Below are 19,234 nucleotides of genomic sequence, written 5' to 3' on the forward strand. Positions count from 1 at the left end.
CAAACAGTCCAGCGTGTATTTGTGTTGGTTTGATGTGAGATCTGGATGTTAGTTGAACTATAAGAACATGAGAGACGGTCACCCCTGTTCGCACGCTCTCTTTCCGCCTGCAGCTCCGTTTTGGTCCTCTGGTGGAACTTTATCCACATCTGTGGTTGGTGTGATTAATGGTGGCTATTCATTAACTCGATCAACCACATAAACAGAGATTATTAATCAGATGCTTATTTAAATGTCACCACCAAGTGGTTGGGAGGAAATGAGGCCATTGGGAAATGGAGTTTAGTGTGTGGGCTGCTTGTCGGTGCCTTTGCTTTCTCTATTCCTCTTCTCATGTTTAATTCCTGAAACATTGTTCCACACTCACAGTCATGAGCTTGCTCATTAGTTATGCATACATTAGGGGCAAGAGTTAACAGCGAAGGGATGTGCAGCAAGTGTAGCAGTGAAGTATGCGATTTAACTATAAATGCAATATATTGTACCTTATTAATAAAACATTCTGTTCATGTCTGTATTATGAAAAGTAATGCAACACTTATGGGATTGTAGTCATTAGAAGTTCACATCTTCAGCTCTGTTTCATTTGTGAGTGCCTAAAGGACATATGGGGAACACTTTGTACTACACATCTGAACTGTGTTAATCTACACTTAAGACATTACAGCAATTCACTAATGTCTACATCAGGAATGTCCAATTTACCAGCCTTTCATATGAAGGGACAGAACATTTTATAAAAATGTTTGCTTGTAGTCGAGGCTTGCATAGTATTCACATTGCCTTTTTTGTACAGTTTTTTTTTTGTCCAGTTTATGTAATTTGAAAGAATCTGGTTGATTAGCTGTGCTAATGCTACAAGCTAGGTCTGCAACACTAATGTTGAAAAGCAACTTAAAAAGACCAGCAAAGCTTCTGTACCTGGAACAGAGTCGTAGTCGTCCTCTTAGTGAACATGGACTCAAGGTATTTGTTAAATATCAGTTCTTCAGACATGGACAGTCCGGTGACAGGGTTCTGTCGGTCTGAGGTCAGTTCCCAGCTGCAGAGTTCTGAGCCACTAAATACTTTGTTCTATTGTTGTACCAGTTAACATTAAAATGTTGCATCTTAGGGGCATTTTGCTTCGAAAGCAACCTCAACAGACAATCCATTTTAAAGATTTAAAATCCAACTCTATGTTTTGGGCTTTCAAGTGAGCATGTTCTTGTCAGAGCTGAGTACAAGAATTTGGACTTTTAACAGAGAAAAATGTGTGGCATTTTGCACTAAATGTCTTCTGCTAATACAAAGCTGTTTCCACAGTGTGTAAATTGGGGACCTCATAGGGGGAAGTTAATGACAATGACAGCACAAAACAAACAAATTAATAACTTTGGCATGCTGTGATGAAACTCAGCAGAGCTTTGGAAATATCATGTTCACACTGTGATGCAGTGTCACCGACGTGGCTGAGATTATGAATCTTGCTGAGATTGTAAATACGTTACATCATCACTCATACAGAGAGTAAACATTTAGTCCGTCATTCATTTCATCAATCCAGCTAATTGATTGGATCTATTAATCAGTGGTGACAGACAGGAAAGGAAGGGGGCTGATCAATGGAGGCGCGGAGGATGTCTCATTAACATTCAACTGCTCAAGTTTAGAAAGGTCAAGGGTCGCCATGGAGGAATTTATAGGCACTGTAGTCCTGAGGTGAGATCTCTGTTGCTATGCTAAGAACAGCCTTTATTAAAGGTGTGCTGTCGGGCTGCTCTCATTCTTGCTGGCCTTGTGATCGTTATGTGGATCATGGACACTTTAAGCAAATGAGAAATCATCTCAAAAAGGCAGCAAAGATGACCTTGAGGTCTTCTACTCTGTTTTTTTCATTTCTCACAGACATAAGCAATAACACAGACGTGGAGAGGACGGACGCCTTCAAAGTTGGTCATAAAATATTTTTTAAGTAACGGCCAAAAGTTTTAGGGCTTTTTCAATATATCTAACATAAAGATGAATAATCACCTCATATTCTGCAGAAAGCAGGGACATTCTCTTGAGCAAAATCAGGGTTGTTCAGTTGTAACTTTCTTTCCTTAAAAGATAAAAACAAACAAGAAAACGAGTCGTGCAGTATCACTGAACAATCTAAAGCCAGCTAGGCGTATACTAATTGCTGCTCAACTTTGCAAAGATAGACTTTAAATCATGTTGAGAGCAACAGGTGTGGAGAGTAATCAAAGCCTCAAAAGAGCATATCACTTCAATCATATCTCTTATTGACTCTTATCCCTGATCATTTGTAAGAGGTTTTGATACACTAATTATAAATCATTTTATGTCGTCCTTCTAGTTTTTTTTTAATGGTTATCAAAAGACTGTCCTTTAGAAAGCTGACTGAAATTACGTTTTGACTTTGAACACAGCTGCAGTTAGTTGAAAAAAACCTAACTTTACCTTTCGGTGGTAATTTTATCCTTATCTGAGGTTTGATTTACATTTTTGTGCAAATTTTGTTCCGTCACCAGGTGTTCATTGCAAGCTATTTTCGATTTCTTTTTTTCATGTCTGCTGAGCTCAAGCAAATAGTCACTGACTCATGCCTAGACCAAGAATTTAGAGCGTATACACAGACAAAAAAAAGTCAGTGGCATTTAGGAAAGGAGTTCATGCTGTGCAATCAAAGCTCATTTTCCACACTCAGCTCAGTCAGTGGTAGCCATGTCACCATTTATCCTCAAGTGGATTTTGTGCGTACTCAGATGAAGGCAGTCAGAAGATCATAACTGACTGCAGATCTTTAAAGGCACAAAAGCTTTGTTACTGGGATCAAATGAAGTCAAGTGGAATACGATATCTACTCTATTTACATTTTATAGTAAAAAGTAACGTGCTAAATCAGAATTACTCAATTACGCTGTAATATTTCTGGATTTGATCTTAATTTAAAATTGTGGACTTTCCAATTTGGAACTTTTGTTGGAAAACAGAAACGTTTCTACTGAAGTGATGACGAAAGAGCAAGTTGAAGCTTAGATGACTTCTGTCCGTAGAGAAGTCATCGGACGGTCTACGACATCTATCGTTACAACATTGGAGACGTCATAACATTGAATCTTTAGGATTAAGAAACTGTGATGTTAGGTACAAGATGTTGTCATCACGGGCAGCCATTTTGATGCAACGTATTGCAGCAGTACTCAAAACATTACCTTCCTCGTGCAACTTACTCATGAGTCTGATGTAAAATTTCGCTTTGTAAAGTTATTGACTGGTAACGACTCACTTTATTTTGGCATCAGGATCTCTTTCTGTTTAGTCTGTGTTTTCGGTTCTTTTAATTTTACTAACCTGCATAAAATACATGCAGGTAGACTCGTCCCTATCGACGTGTTAAACAGTGTCTCCATTGTCTCAGCTGCTAATGCTGAAGCTCTGCTAACTCAAAGATAGTAAGTACAATCTGCTGTAGCACACTCCCAGCACTCATGCGCACATTGGTAAATATAAGTAATAGTATGAATAAACGGTAAACATAATATTTTGTGACTTCTAGGGTCATCTTAATTGTAAGTACTAATGCTGACCTTACAGTGACCTGGTATTTTTTGTGCTTTCTGCAATGTCCTTGAAAGCTTTGAATTATTCCTGTGAACCATGAAAGATTCCTGATGGTGCTTGCTTTCATGCTTTAACCATGCATTTTATCTTCACCTTAAAACAAGAGATATCATATTTTGTCTTCTTATTGTATGAAATACTTTGCACACCTGAACTTTAGAGACCTCAACATGTGCACTTTACTTTACGTCCTGGGAATTGAGAAAACATGCACATTTAAATCTGATGTGCTTTTACACCGGTGGCTCCGATGCTCTGTTGAACTGCGTACATTACAAATACGCATATTAAAACTAGCTGCAGTACTGATAGAGATGATAGTTTCCCTGTTATGAATGCAGAAACATCTCTTTCATCTTATGGAACCATACGGCTTAATACTGCAACTGTAAAATGTCTACTGTTAACTTTTTCACTGTTTCGAGTGTGCAAGCCATGCACATATTAGGCATGGCCTGGTATGTAATTATGATGATGTAATAGCCTTAAACAAGCTCAGTCACATATGTATAAAAAAATGTTTAAAAAAAAGGAAACACCTATTCATGCTCAATTATTTTCCAATATGATGAAATATCACAATATGTAACCAGCGCTGTACTTGTTTCACTGGTGTAAGTTGTCAAAATAATTCTCCTGTTCATAAAAACACATCAAAAATATGGATTTTTACCACATCATTTAAGGATTCCAGAATTCATAGGTCATGTGAGTTCTTCATATAATGCATAAGGGGATGCTGTATACAGCATCCCCTTATGCATTATGCACTTTGCTGCTGTGTTATCTGTAGAAAAAAAATGTATTTCAGGCATTAAAAATGAATGCCCCCACCTCTCTGTTTCCCCTCTTCTATCTCCTCAGATCCCGACTTTGCTGATTTGGGAGTACCCCCACCTCTGCCCTGTAGGTATACTCTCTCAGTCTCTGTTTTTACTTCTGTTTTTTTTCTTTTATTTTTCCTTTTTCTCTTTCTACCTCACTTCTGATTACTTTACCACAGTTATTTCTTCCTAAGGCTTGTAATGCTGCTCTGTATAAACTGTGTTTCACTGTTGCAATGTTTGCATATGTACATAGCATTCATTTATTCATCCATCAATCAATTTACACACCACGTTAAACCACTACTATGGACAAAATATGTACATTTATTATCACTTTCAATCAATGTTAATACAATACGGTAAAACACTAAGGATGTTTTCACATCTGATACTCTGATAGACTCAGTTCAGAATAATACTGCAACATTTGTGACATTTCAAAGAAGACTACAACTTCTTTCTTCATGAAATGTAAACAAAAATAGAGTAACGTCAAATGTTAGCGGTTTTAAGATTTCACTTTGGTCTTTGGTAAACTACCACGAGCCATTTCTCCCTCTAGAGTTAGAGTCTTGCACTTGTTTTTGGTTATATTCACCCAGAATGCCCTGCACCATAGTTCGCTTCCTGCTTTTCGAGCGGTCCGTGGTTTGTTTGCATCCACGTATGCATTCAAACACCGCCAGAGTTCACGTCAATCGGACCAAGACCAAGGTTTTTAGTTGGACCAGTGTTTGCTTTTTTTTTTTTGGTCCACATCAGAGTTTGATTGCTTATTCACACCTCCCCAAAAGAGCTGGACTTTCTAGACAAACTAGAGTCTGATTAAAGCGGACCAAACAGGGCTGGTGTGAATACACATTAAGTATACCTTTGCTGCTTATATCAAATTTAAGAGGGCAATTTGCTGTTCTGGATCAGAGAGGTGTGCCTTTCCACAAAATAGGGAAGGATTAAAAGTTAACACCTTGTAACGATAAAACCTTACCCTGTCCTAAAAGACTGTGGTGGGGTCTTACTAAATCTCTATTCAAGCATATCATTGAAAACCTCAATTAGCTGAAGCAAAGTTACAAAGAATGGGACAAAATTCCTCCACCGTGAACTGAGAAAATAATTGTTTTAAGTTTTTATTGATTGATGCGGTGTACTTAGCGTTTCCAATGACTTTTCCCATGCAGAATATTTCCTTTTCACGTGACTGCATACATGGAACATTGCTTTTGTATGTGTTTATGGATACACCTGTGTTTCAGCCTGTCAGTATGACATGGTTGGTCCAGAAGGTATCGTTGAGTCCCACCAGATCACAAGAGATGGGAAAGCAGGTGCCGCCGAGGCCGTCGACTGTAAATGGTACATCCGTGCTCCACCCCGTTCCAAGGTCAGTGACTTAACCATTCCTCACCCAGCTGCGATTACGATGTAAGTTAGTTGATTTAGTTGTGTGTCTCCTCAGACGACGCAGAAACATATTCTGTTGCCTGTGAAGGTTTTTGTCGCTGCGGGGAGGAAAACGTTCCACCGCTAGGGTCAGAAAGACAAACATTCAGAAGGGTTTACTTAGGGTCAGGTGCTCGTGTTTTTCTAATCGTAGCAGTGTTGCCAAGAGGAACAAAGCACGGAAAGGATGTGGAGAGTTTTTACTCTCCACAGAGGATGAGAGAGAGGAAGACTTGGTCGGGGCAGAAAAAGACAGGGTGATTTAGCACTGATGAAATGGTGTTACGATGCAGTTTGACCCTTTACCCTGAGGCTTCCCATATTTGTTTTCTATGCCAGTGTCTGGATGCAACCCTGCATGCATAAAAAAAAAATACAGATATGCTCCAACACTCGTAAACATGCACACCTTCACTCCAGCCACTAATACACTGTAGACTCGCTTCCTTATCTTTGGGAGGTACCTGTGCTGCATTAATGCTAGAGGATTAAAAGTCTCCTGAGCCTGATGCACCAAACAGAAAAAAAACACATATTTCAAAGACTTTGTGCTAGTTACACTAATCAGCCATAACATTATGACCACCAAGCTCAAAACTGCTGAGGAGCATTGATTATTGAATGGAGTAGATTTAATTAGTTACATGTAAAAAAAATTATTTCAATTGGAGTATGCAATTTTTGAATTGTTTTGCATTATTAACTATGGTAATGAAATATTTTATTCATGTGCATGTTTTTTTGTTTTTTTTTTTACCTTGAGTCATACCTGTTTTTAAAGGTAGAAAACATATTTATGTTTGCTTCCAGCAAATGTCACTGTTGCTTCACTCAGAACAATACTCTGTTTTTTCTTCTGCTGTATGTTTTCCCTAATGATAAAGTAATTTAAATGACAATAAGGTGGGTGATTCTTAGCTAAAGTAATTGCTGATTCGGACTTCCTTTGGCTCTCAGAAAAGAGAAAAGCCTCCTGCTCTTTTATGTTCCAGCCTCCTCTGACGCATATGCATGCTGGTTTATGATATGGCTGGCTGATAACAATGGTATGGCGATGATTCATGGCTGCAGCAGCTGTTCTTATCTGGCATCCTCTTCAGGGTTGCATATTTCCCACTAATGCCTTTGTTTCCGTTGGAAATGCCCTTCTGATTCAGCTGCTTTAAAAGTCAAGGCCACTGGAGCTGTAAGATTGCACCATCCACCTTCAGACTTTTTCTGAATCATCAGCGGGGAATTGGGGATGTGCTATAAGTAGTAGTAAAAAAAAAAAAAAGAAAGGAAGGCAGAGGGATGCTGAGCCCTTATCAATACAAGACTGATTTTTATTTCTTTTTATTTTTCTTTTTTTAATTCAGCATGTAACCTATTCTGGCACAGTGCGATATTTGCATGCATGCCAAAGAATGTGAGTCAGTTTCGTAATTTACAGACGTGATTAATGAAAAACAAACATAACGTGACCATTGGAAAGTTATATATTTTATAAAGTTAAAATCAGTTTAAAATGTCATCCTGCAAAATCAAATCCCAGGGCAAGTCAAGGGCCAAAGGTTTCCACTCAGTGGTACCGATAGGCACGAACGCGAATGCATTTTCGAGCATGATTCAATCTCTACAGGTGCACGGTTTTGAACTTCTCACTGGCTCTATCTGCAAAACTCATGAAGCGTATAAAACCTCTGGTTCGTGTTTCTGTCAGAGTGCAGACACACGCTTATGTTACCGCAGTGAAGGAGGGAATCCCACCTCCCCTCACTTTATATGTTGCATACATGTTGCCGTGCTGTAATCTGGGGAAATTGTTCAATACCCCCCCTATGCTCTTACAGTGCTGCACTGTTGCCAGTGTGCCAGAAACAGTAGAGAGATAATGACATCCTACGCCGGAGGCTCTAATTAGACTGCACCGGCGGACTCCAGAGAGTAGGCAGGAAAAACGGGGTGCAGAAAAGGAAGAGGGTCGGGGGCTCGGGGTTGCTAAATAATGTATTTTATCTAAGGTCTAAATGTAAAAGGGATGGAGATTAAGTGTGGAAGGCAGATGGCAAAGAGAGAGAGAAAGAGTCATGGTAAGGGGTAGGCACACCTGCAGAAAGCAGTAATGGCCATGTGTTGTTGCCAGAAGTGACAGCAATGCACCACTTTTAATGATGATGTTAGATCTTTACACCAGCATGTGTCGTCTGAACATCTTTTTTTTTTTCTAGAGAGAATTTGTAGCAACCACAGGGGCAGAAAAAAAATCAAAATTAATGAGCTTTTACTGGTATCCAAGGCATCATGAAAGAACATTTAATCAGACACAGGCCTGCAAAATAAAACGTCAGACTGCAAATACGAGGATGTCTGTTGGTTGTGTGTGTGTGTGTGTGTGTGTGTGTGTGTGCGTGTGCGTGTGTGTGCGTGTGCGTGGGTGTGTGTGTGTTTTTGTTTGTTTTTTTAGCCACATTTCCCCCTCTTGTTATTTCTGCTTAGACAGATGTCCAAGTACACCTGGCAGCTCTTGGGAGTGTCAGATTATTTCCACCATGTAACATGTTTGTTGTGTCTATTTCTTTCCAACATTTCTGTCTGAACTTTCCGACACTTTGTTCATATTTTATGAAGACAAGTATCACTCTGACTGTAAGGAGCAGCATGCTGTGTTCTGGGCACCTTTTAGCTGGGCACAGAGAGAACATTACCTTCTTCAGTCAGCGATTGAGTCTTCGCCATTATTGGCTATTGCTATTAAGGAAGCAGCAGTTTTTTGTGTGTTTTTTCCTCTGAGAGCAAATAATTCAGACTTACAAATTTTGATTACATCTTTCTTTTTTGTGTGTTTTGCCATCTGGCCTTGGATTTTTTTTTTCAGTCGGTTTATCAAAGGAGCAGCTGAAAAAAAACAGCATTCAATTCATTTCATTTGTGTTTACCTTTCAGCTTATTTGTCAGATAATTCTGCTGTTTTGTCAATGTTTCAGACAGTTAGTGACTTTGACCATTCAGCAAATGTTTCAAGATTTGACATCATTAAATTGATTAAAATACAGGCGTAAACATCAAAATGGGATTCTATTAATACATTATGTATAATAAACAAATTTCTTAACATCTGCTGTGTGTACATGGCCGAGTCTTCTTAACAACCTGGTCGCGACACACGGCTAAAAGCCTCTTTAAATTTCACTAGAATTTGATGTAATAGACCAATAAAAGGAATGCATTTGTATTAATCTCTCTCTACATTTATATAGCTAACTTAAATCCACTTCAAATGGTCAAGATAGTACTCCTTAGTTACTGTATAAATATTATATACCGTGTTTTCCGCACTATAAGGCGCACCTAAAAACCTTCAATTTCCTCAAAAGCCGACAGTGCGCCTTATAATCCCGTGCACCTTATATATGGACCAATATTGAGCCACACAACAGGTCTAGCAACTACGGTAAGCAGCCGCCGACTTAATTTTCGCCGTAGAAGAAGAAGCGTGTAGTGCATGCTGGGATTGTTGTCAGAACGCTAGTTTGTTAATAAAGTTTGACTGACCTATCTACCTACCGACCTTATAATCAGGTCGTCTGCAGGTCATTTAGTACCACTTTCTCCACGAACATGCTGTGCGCGAACGGAGAAGGGTGACCATCGTCCGGCCACGCCCCGGCCCAGTCTCAGAAGGCTCTCTTCGCTGACCGAGGAGGGGGACAGAGGGTGGGGGCGGGAGGGGGGGACAGATACTGCAGCGGCAGAGTGTCGGTTGGTCTGTGTTATCCAGAAAGCAGTTGGGCACAATATCACAACACCAACACCGTGAGTGAAACAATGACTGGCGCAGCCTACTATATAAAGTACTCAGGGACCAAGTCTTTATGCATCCACATTTGTAGAGTACGGAACAAATCTCGTCGTTCAATTCAACCCTAACTGTAGCGTCTATTCTATGCGCCTTATAATACCTTATATATGAAAAAAGTTTTAAAATTGGCCGTTCATTGAAGGTGCGCCTTATAGTGCGGAACATACGGTACTTGGTTTGTTATTTTAGATGGTTTTCAGCTATGGTGTACTTTTTCCATTTTCAGATATGTAGAGAATTAATGTGTGAAATATTGTTTTACAACTTACAACCTAATCTTGCTTTATAAGTGACCACTTTCTACTTTTGACGGGGGTTCATAATGTTGTTTTTTTTCACTTACATCCTCCAACAAACCTTTGCTGTAAAAGAAAAGTTATATTTATATTGTGGTATCAAAGTAAATAGGGCTTAACCAATCTTTCCTGTACAGGTCACTGTTATTGTCTATTTTGTTTTGATCTATCACAAAAAATTTCAATGAAATGTTTCAAAATTTGTGGTTGCAGCATCACAAAATATGAAAAACTTGATTGAATTTGCAAGGCATTGTACGTACAAGTGTTGGAATATAAGTATGCCTGACACACAAGTGTGCAGATGTGAGAACAGAGAAGCTGACATTGACCATTTTTGGCTCGATGAAAGCTTATTGACCCTTATATGAGACCCCGGGGGGAAGCATTTAGCCTGTTTTTGCGCTCCGATACATTTCACTTGTCATGTTGTCAAAGCCAGGTTGTCATTGCAGAGTCCATTATCCTGGCCGATCTGCAGCGCGTGTCTTTGGGCGTTTTAAAAGTGTCACATTTCTCTGTCATAGCTGTCCACTCATTAACCCGGAGTGATGGTGAGGGCTGTACACAGCAGAACAAAGCCGAGCTATGATGCCGTTCGATCTCGGCCTGATGAATAAATAACTGGCATTGATGTCAAGGCAATCAGGGAGCATAAGAGAAATACTGTAAAATGATAAGGTGTGTTAAGCAGGTGTTTTAATTCCAAGCTTGTAGAAGATTGAAACCAAAGCTTTTTGATGATTCTCCTCCAATGTGCTATATTTATTTTCCCTTTTTACAACAGTATTGTTCCATTTCCCCAGTTAATCTGTTTTTGCCCAATCTGCTCTCTTGTGTTGTTCCAGATCTATCTGCGTTTTCTGGACTATGAAATGGCAAACTCCAATGAATGCAAGCGCAACTTTGTAGCAGTGTATGACGGAGGAAGGTAGGATTTTCAAATAAAATCAGTTGTATGACGTTTTTGCCCCTTTCCTGATTTCCTTTATTTTATTGTTTGCATAATTACACACAAGAAGCGTTAATAACAAAATGAAGTCAGCAGGGAGGGTTATTTAGAGGTGCAGTCGTTATGTCCATTTTGCAATAGGATGCATCTTCTAATATTCTTCTGTGTTTGTTTAAGCTCTGTGGAAGACCTGAAGAGCAAGTTCTGCTCCACGGTGGCCAACGACATCATGCTGGTGTCCACGCTGGGAGTCATCCGGATGTGGGCGGACGAGCTCAGCCGCAAGAGCCGCTTCCGCATCCTTTTCACAACCTACCAAGAACGTAAGGCAAATTTCACAAAAAGCACACTTGCTTCCATGTGACTTTGCTCATGGTGTGTGTATATCAAAGTAAAAGTTTTTGGGAGCTGACATAGAATGAAAAGGCAGAAGTGGTCATGTTCAGGGTTTCATTAGAAAAATGGGGAAATTCATACAAGCAAAACAGGCAGTTCAACGAATGTATGTCTGCATAATTTCTGAACATAGTAAAAGGTGCAAAAAGTCAGCTGAACTTGTCTGATTCAACAAATTGTGGTAGAAGAGAGTTATTGAAATAAGCAAATATCACTTTTTCCACATAAAAGGATCAAACTATGTAGGTATTTTTACTTTTCCACATGAATTGTCACAGCAGGTCATGTGCTTTTTGTAAGGCTAGGTAACACCACTCGCTGTAGAAATACTTGTGGCTTGTTGCGTGAGTCCCTATATAAGACCTTTTTCACCATGCAGAGCCATGATGGGCTGTTGCCGGGGCAACGATTCAGTCCAAGTCACTCGGGCAGTCTTCAGCCAGACCTCGCATTTAGAGCAGCATCGACCACAGCTGAGCAGTTCCACAACAACTCTGCCAACACTGAATGCATAGATGGGTTCGATCTCTGCAGAGCAAAGTGGTAGAGCAAATAATCTAGTCAACTTTACTACAGACTGTTTCTTTTTGCAAACAATTAAAGTTCACTCAAAACGTATACGCTGAAAAAGGTATCAGGTCGATTAAGTGCGTATGACATAATCTTTTCAATTGTGTTGTATCTTGCATTGTGTCTTGCAGTAGCTTTAGTCAATTTTATTGCCAAATTTAGGAAATACGCTGAAAAGAAATGTAAGAAAGAAAAAGAAAAGCAAGCAAGGCTGCTAAGAATGTTGACAAAAGTTGAATATAATTGATGACACAATATCTACTCAACAAAAGTAGCGATGGCAAAGCCTCCAGCTCAAGTTTGATGACATCTTAAATACAGTGAGAAGGAGGAAGTCAGGAGAAGTATTTGCTTTTTGACTGGATTTAAAAATAAAAACAGTCACAGTTGAAACTGATGTTTGTGCAGTTATGTCTACTGGAGAGATTAAATTGATGTTTTTCCCTGACAGTGGACACATTAAAAAAAGACACTACAAACTTAAGCATGCTCTTCCCTGACTTTGTGCTCACAAACATCAACTCTGATGGTGATGTTAGACTGACTGTTTTTTCCCCTCAAACCGTTTGTCTCGGTTATCCTATGAACTGTGTTAAGTCCTTTTCTCAGCTTTTCCCCTTAAATACCTTCTTGCATAGAAAATGAACTTCATAGCAAATCTTTTCTCTGTTTGTTTTTTCTGTGTTACCAAAAGATGTTCACACATCCAGTTGATATATTCGCTTTTAAAATCTATGTATTTTTTTAAGTTAAAAAACATTCCATGCAGCAATGCAGTAAATTAATGTGAGAGATTTCCATACAGGGCAATTACAAAAATTCTGCCATCATTCATGTCTGGTAGTAATCTCCTGTTTCAGTGGGTGTGACTCAAATTACTCTTTCGTTTTTCAGAGAGGTCTGTTTATAATAATGTATCTGCTTTTGAAGAGAATGCAGACTGTAATTTGTCCTTGTTTCACACATTCAAGATTTTAGGCTTTCTGGCTCCTTAATGATAGTATATGCATTTAAGAGCAACCTCTTTTGATCTATACTGTTGTTTGCTGTGATAGGAAGAAAAACAAAACAGCAAATTACTAATGATTGGACAATCTCCAAGTAAGTCCACCTATTGCAACCAAGAGGCTGAAGGGGATGCATTTGCAGCTCACGGCGCAGCCTATCCTGATGTTAAATCATATGTTTGTTTGTTCCCAGTGGAACCAACAGCTTTTAGAGAGCTGTTTACACCTGCCAAATTCCAGTGAGATGTATTTGTGTGCAGAGTGTTCATGAATGCAAATATCTTCCTTTATTCAATCTGACCTCCCTTTGCTGTCCACTCACACATACAGTCCTGCTTTGCAGTCCACAATCACAAATGTGAGCCATAAGACAGCGAACCCCTTCATCCAAGAAGCAATTATGTCTTAGGTGATAAATGTGCCTGTGTGACATCTCAGCCGTCAGCATTGTTTCACCTCATCTGCAACACGTCTCTGGGGTTGCAGATGGAAATTTGCTCTGGCTTCACTACACACATCACTTCTTTTTTTTTTTTTTTTCTTTTTTTTTTGGAAAGCTTCTTTATTGTTCACACTGATGCATTTGAGACCAACACTGCAAGCTAATTTTTTTCTAAATAAATTCACTCAAACGTCTTAGTGGTGGGATCTTTGCGTGGTTTTGATCACATTATGCCGTGTTATCCCGGCTTCTGTTGCAATCAAGAAGCCACTGCAGGTTGGACTGGAGCATTTCACTGCACCTCAGATGAATCAAGATTAATGACAAAAGGGATGGATGACTCGTAGGAGGCAAATTGAGCATTGAAGCTGCAGTAATAGGTGAAAATTTCTTATTTTTGTGAAGAAAGCATAATTTTTCCATCCATTAAATTTTCATTGTAAGAGGTGAGCAAAAACTCTCGCTGTCAGGGAAAAGTGATCACGGCTACACCAGCGCGGTGCTCCACGTAGACCACGCAGAATAGGAAATTGAAAACATTCATTCTATTAGAGTCTGCTTCAAACTCAGTTTGTGTACTCGAAAGGCAAAAACGACAATAAATGTTAAGCAAATTTTTCACAGACTTCAGACTTTGAGCAAACAACTTGAATAACATTTTTGTTCCAATGCCACTCTATGAATTTTGCCTGTCTCTGCTCAACAAATTGTACATGGATGAGTCTTTTGCTTAATGATTAGTGGAACCCGTTCAGTTGCATTCAACTGCATTTTATTTATTTTTTTACTTTAAAAATGTTTGCATATTAGAATCAGAAAAATATATCCATCCATCCAAAGTATATTTTGTTACAACACTTACACAGCGTCCTGCAATGTTGTCTTTCCTTGCAAAGATGTATGAGGGTGCTTTCCCACATACGATGGCATCCGTTGTTTTAATATCAGACCCACCTGTAATTTTAGTTGCTGAAACCTTCAGTTTGGTCTCTTCTTGTTCAAGTGCACAGTTCCAGTTACGGTCTTGATGGTGACATTAAGATGCAAATCTCCAACTCTTGAGTTGTTGTTACTTTACCTTACCGTTCAATTTTGGTTCTGTTCTCATCCCAGCTTGTTTATCACAGTTTTAGTTGTTTTACACTTAATTCCTTGTGTAAACAACTAAAATGCACCAAATGTGGTGCATTTGTCACCACATTTGGACTTGGACAAATGTGGTGACAAATGCGTTTTTTGTTTTGTTTTTGTTTTTGTTTTTTGTCAGTGTAAGATTATGCAACTGCAATAAAAGCTAAATGTATTTTAAGGAGTTTTGAGCATTGTTATAAAGGGTGCCAGTAATGGTGAAGCGTGCTTCATTTACATCGCATAGAAACACCAATACCAAATCCTTGTAATGCAAAGAGCAAGCAATTAAATAGAGATTGGCATTCAATTTTTCAGTTAAAAAATTCTCAACCAGCCGGTTTTCTGCTTTGCAGCAAAAGACCCTTTTCAGCTCTGCAGACACCCAAAGACTTTTTCCAGACACTCATTTAGGAGTTCATTTATGTCTCTCCACTAGTGACCGTGAACATTTATTTGTGGGCAAAGGGGCACATTTATTACAAAATGTCCTGAAATTAATTTCGTTGAAGATAAGAGAAGACTGCGGTCTTTATGTCTGGTCTCACCTCAAGGAGAATAGAAGAAACGGGAGGTGGCAAAACGAGATGACGTGGGCTCCCTCTAGGGGCTGGTAACTGGAACAAACTGTCAGAGGTTTGGCACATAATGTAGGACGTTGCACTCGCTGGCAACCAGATCGACACGCATACGGAGAATTTTTGAATGAAAATTAGAGCGCTTCGGATACACACAGAGAGGATAGTTTGATTCAGGGCGTTACGACGAAGGTCCAGGCGGGACGCGTAGGAGAATGAGAAAGAGATGAGTCGCTCTTTATTTTTTTCTGTGTGTGTTATTACTCAATCGGGATGAGAACTGAAATAACAACAGCCATACATCACAGCGGTAACACTGTCTCAGAGTCCACAGCTCTGCCACACTTCTGCCAAGCTCCTTCAGTGCCAGTGACAGTGTTATGTGAGAGGGAGGAAGAAAGAAAGAGATAAGGAAAGACAACATGAGATGGGCAGGAGAAGGGGAAGGACACTTCCTCTGTAACAAACGACTAATGACCAAAGAGAGCCATTCATTATCCCTGCGTGTCAGGAGTTACTTGTGGGACACTCGCTATTTAAAGACATCTTAAAACATGCCTCACATACAAATAAATGTCAGTAAGATGGGCCATTCATATTAAGCAGAGTGGAGATTCCATTTTGGGTCCATGCAAAAGTCATGATAGAAATCCCACGTTTTTAGCATCAATTACTAAAATTATTGCTGTCATTTCTACAGCCCGTTTTGCAAATAGGACAACACTTCTATGAAATCTTGCAATGTGGGAGGATACATTCGTAGAGATATCTTTGAACATTTTGCTTTCTGCAGTTTCCATAGAGCCTTTAAAGTCCTGGTTTCTATGAGCTCTTCTCTTCTCCACGTTCAGCTGGCCCACTTTCTGTTTACTGGTAGAGGCCACCAGATTTTATTAAAAGTATCCTGATATTTTAGAATCTGTAACCCATGCCCTCTAACAAGGTTTTAATTTGGAAGAGAAACAGGCCCACAGCATCACAGATCCTCCACTCTACCTAATGGTAAACACGAAGTGCTTTCCAACACATCCATCTTTTGTTTCATACCAGAATCGCCTGTGTTGCTTGTTTGTTTTTTGTTTGCATGTTTGTTGTTGCTCTCTTCAGATCAAATTGCATAGTTTCAGTTAAAATCTTGGTGGAGGTTAGAAGACTTCATCTGTTTAGATTTGTGATGATAGGACAAACAAAATGCTTCTTTTTTTTCTGGCATAAATTCAGATATCATCTGAATTTCTGGCAAATTCAGATGATATCTGAATTTGGCATTCAGATATCATCTGTTGTTGTGGAAACCTAGTGACGTTTTGTTGCAGTGTCTAGGAGAAAGCTTTAGAGATTTACCTCCCTTACCATCCCGCTCACTTTACATGGTGCCAAGATGAATATATTACATGGACTAAAAGCCAGGGGCTGAAAGTAATGTATGTTTGTGTCAGGTCTGACTTGGAAACAGCAAGTAAGGAACTATTACATCCAATAACACTTAAAAAGTAAAGTATAAACAAAAAGATGCTTGCATTCCATTAGTTTTATTGGGTTTGTTTGGTTGTACCATCAATTGTGCCGAGGGTGATTTTATTATCACAATATAGTGACTTTTTAGCAAGACATTTTTTTCCCTTACTCAATAAATGTACTCAAATGAAAGGCCTACCGTGTGACATTATGTTACTGCAATAAATATTAATTCATTTTAAGGCTTTTTTTTTTTTTTTTTGCAACTTTACTAGTGGAAGGAATAAATATGGTCAGAACTGCAAGCCATCATAAAGCAAGCAGCTGACAAGAGCTTTGGCTGCTCCGGTGAACAAAGTCCTTGATGAATAAGCAGCGTGGGACATAATTAAACTCTAGATACTGGTGAAAACTTCACCCATTAACAAATGATGTCTGGTTTATCAAAAGAAAACAAGCTATAAATTATCTCAACCTTTTCAGAATGTTACATTGACTTCATCCTTTGTTATTTATGGACTAAACGAAGAATAAACAAACTGCTGTATGTCTAAACATGTAATGTAATTGTGGATCATTTGCCTGCTTGATATGTTAAGTATTGACCTTTTTTATTTTCTCCAGAATTGCTAGGTAAGAGCTATGAACTGACCATTCATCTGGCTTGTGCATTAGCATGATTGGTTGTGGAGAACAAGGGCACCTTGACTTTTAATTCTGAACCTCCACATTCATACGACAATGGCGTTAGCAACAGTTCCATATCGATTTCAGGTCTTTTTCCTGCTGACAGATGGCTTTGCTACAAACAGTCATCACAGGAAGGTGAAGAAATCAAAAGCTCCAGCTTAAACATGCCTGGTCAGAAGAGCAGATAGTAGACTGCATGCTCCATAATAATATTCAATGATTCGTGATGAAAGTTGCGGGAAGGTCGGCGAAATAATCACCAGGAAAGGTTTTATTCAGGTTTGGAGGATTTTTGAAAAGTCACATAATTCATACAAGCATAATGTGGATATGTTCTGAGAAATTAATTTGTATCCTCAAGTTGTCACCCAAGATGTTTTTTTGAAGAGGAGGGCAATGATGAAAATTCATGAAGAACAGATGTGTGCAGAGGGAACTGATCTGATCTGAGTAATTCTGATCCAACTTTTTTTTTTTTCCCCTCAAAAACCTGGCACACCGCAACTTCTCCCCATCTGTATCTTCAAATGCAACTTTGTGCTCTAGCAAATATTATTTCTTAGACTTACTCTTGTAAAATGTGAACATCTGCCTCATCAGATTTAAAGAGACAGGTCAAATGTTAATGTTTCATTAATAAATTATTGGATTTTAGTGTTTGGTAACTCTGCTTTTTTTCCTCCCCCTCCTGTGCAGCTCCATGTGATGCTGATGCCTTCTTTTGTCACAGTAACATGTGCATAAACTACACTCTGGTGTGCAACGGCATGCAGAACTGTGTCTACCCCTGGGATGAGAATCAATGCAAAGGTGAGATGCAGATGTGTAAGATGTGTGTTTTCAAAGGTTCCTGCAACAGATCAGCACACAGTAACATTGCAAACATTTTTGCATTTTGTCACAAGACAAAGCAACGTCTTTATTGTATTTTCTTGGCATTTTATGTTATGCCAAGAACAGCTGTGGGTAGTAACTAGTTACACTAGTTACATCTACTTAAATAATTTTTTGCCACAAAAAACCCCAAAAAACTTTTAGGAGTAATTTTCCTCGGCTTAGATTTACTTTTACTTGAGACAAATTTCTTTATACCGTACCTACTCCGTTTAACTTCAGTATCTGTGGAAAAATTTTTGTGTTTTAGCCCAAAATCACACACATTTACAGTAGATGTTACAAGCGAAACTTATTGTTTGTACACATGCTTCTTTGTTTGGCCTGTACTTTTTGTTTTTACTCTTAATTGAGTCATTTTTGGATGGCTACTTTTTACTTTTACACAGGTAAAAATATGTTGAAGTAGTGCTACTCTTAAGTACAAAATACGAAAAAATTAACAAGGCAAGATTCTTGCAAGGTATTGTATGTGCATTTATGCAGCATTTTCATGTTATTTATTATTATTTTATAATTTTTTTTTTTGCTTATTTATGACAATATCTGTTCTGCTACTTTTTCAGTAGTGAAACATAGTTCCTAGTTGTCATCATGCACTGCCTATTTAAAAATCCAGATCAAACCGGACAGCAGTGTTCAATAGTTGTTTGTTCTGGATTGGACCCATTAGTTTTTAACAAGAGACGTCTGTTTTATGTGACAAGGCCAAAACAACGGGTTCACTTGATGAAGCGGATGAACCCAGAAGTCTTGACCCTGGCAATTAAATTAACACTGTTTCAATAAATCACACAATGCAATTACCTAGCTTCTGGAGCAGGTAGCCTTTGATTGCTAAAGCATTTAGCTTGAGAAAAAGCTTAGAAATTGTTGAGACAGTTGCAGAGCGAGAAGCAGCTTTACGGAAGCTTGCTTGAATACCATTACTTTTAATCTGCTTTAAGATATTTTGAATCACTTTGGAACATTTGGAAAAATAACCAACTTTTACAATGTTGGTAGTGGCTGTTCTTTCTTGAATGGCCTCTTTTTTTTCTGCACTCCAGCAACCATCTAAGGTCTCCCAAATGGCAGGAAAGCTGTGCAAACATGTTTGTGTT

General features: G+C 38.8%; 1 protein-coding gene across 10 annotated transcripts in view; it reads left to right on the forward strand.

Moving 5' to 3' along the window:
- Nucleotides 1–19,234, forward strand: part of neto1l (neuropilin (NRP) and tolloid (TLL)-like 1, like) — a 70,392-nt gene that overhangs the window by 41,271 nt on the left and 9,887 nt on the right. For 9 of the 10 annotated variants that reach the window (XR_001776048.1, XR_536473.2, XR_536472.2 and 6 more), the window contains exons 5-9: nucleotides 4,474–4,515; nucleotides 5,693–5,820; nucleotides 10,865–10,947; nucleotides 11,146–11,291; nucleotides 17,934–18,047. Coding sequence is in view for 6 of the 10 variants with exons in the window: in XM_008438636.2 (XP_008436858.1) it covers nucleotides 4,474–4,515; nucleotides 5,693–5,820; nucleotides 10,865–10,947; nucleotides 11,146–11,291; nucleotides 17,934–18,047 (513 nt within the window). In the remaining 4 variants the exon portion in view is untranslated. Of the gene's footprint in view, nucleotides 1–4,473; nucleotides 4,520–5,692; nucleotides 5,821–10,864; nucleotides 10,948–11,145; nucleotides 11,292–17,933; nucleotides 18,048–19,234 lie in introns of those variants that run through there. The other variant, XM_008438642.2, reaches the window with a different exon arrangement.

Source organism: Poecilia reticulata, linkage group LG20 (genome assembly GCF_000633615.1).
Source record: "Poecilia reticulata strain Guanapo linkage group LG20, Guppy_female_1.0+MT, whole genome shotgun sequence".
Classification (NCBI taxonomy): domain Eukaryota; kingdom Metazoa; phylum Chordata; class Actinopteri; order Cyprinodontiformes; family Poeciliidae; genus Poecilia; species Poecilia reticulata.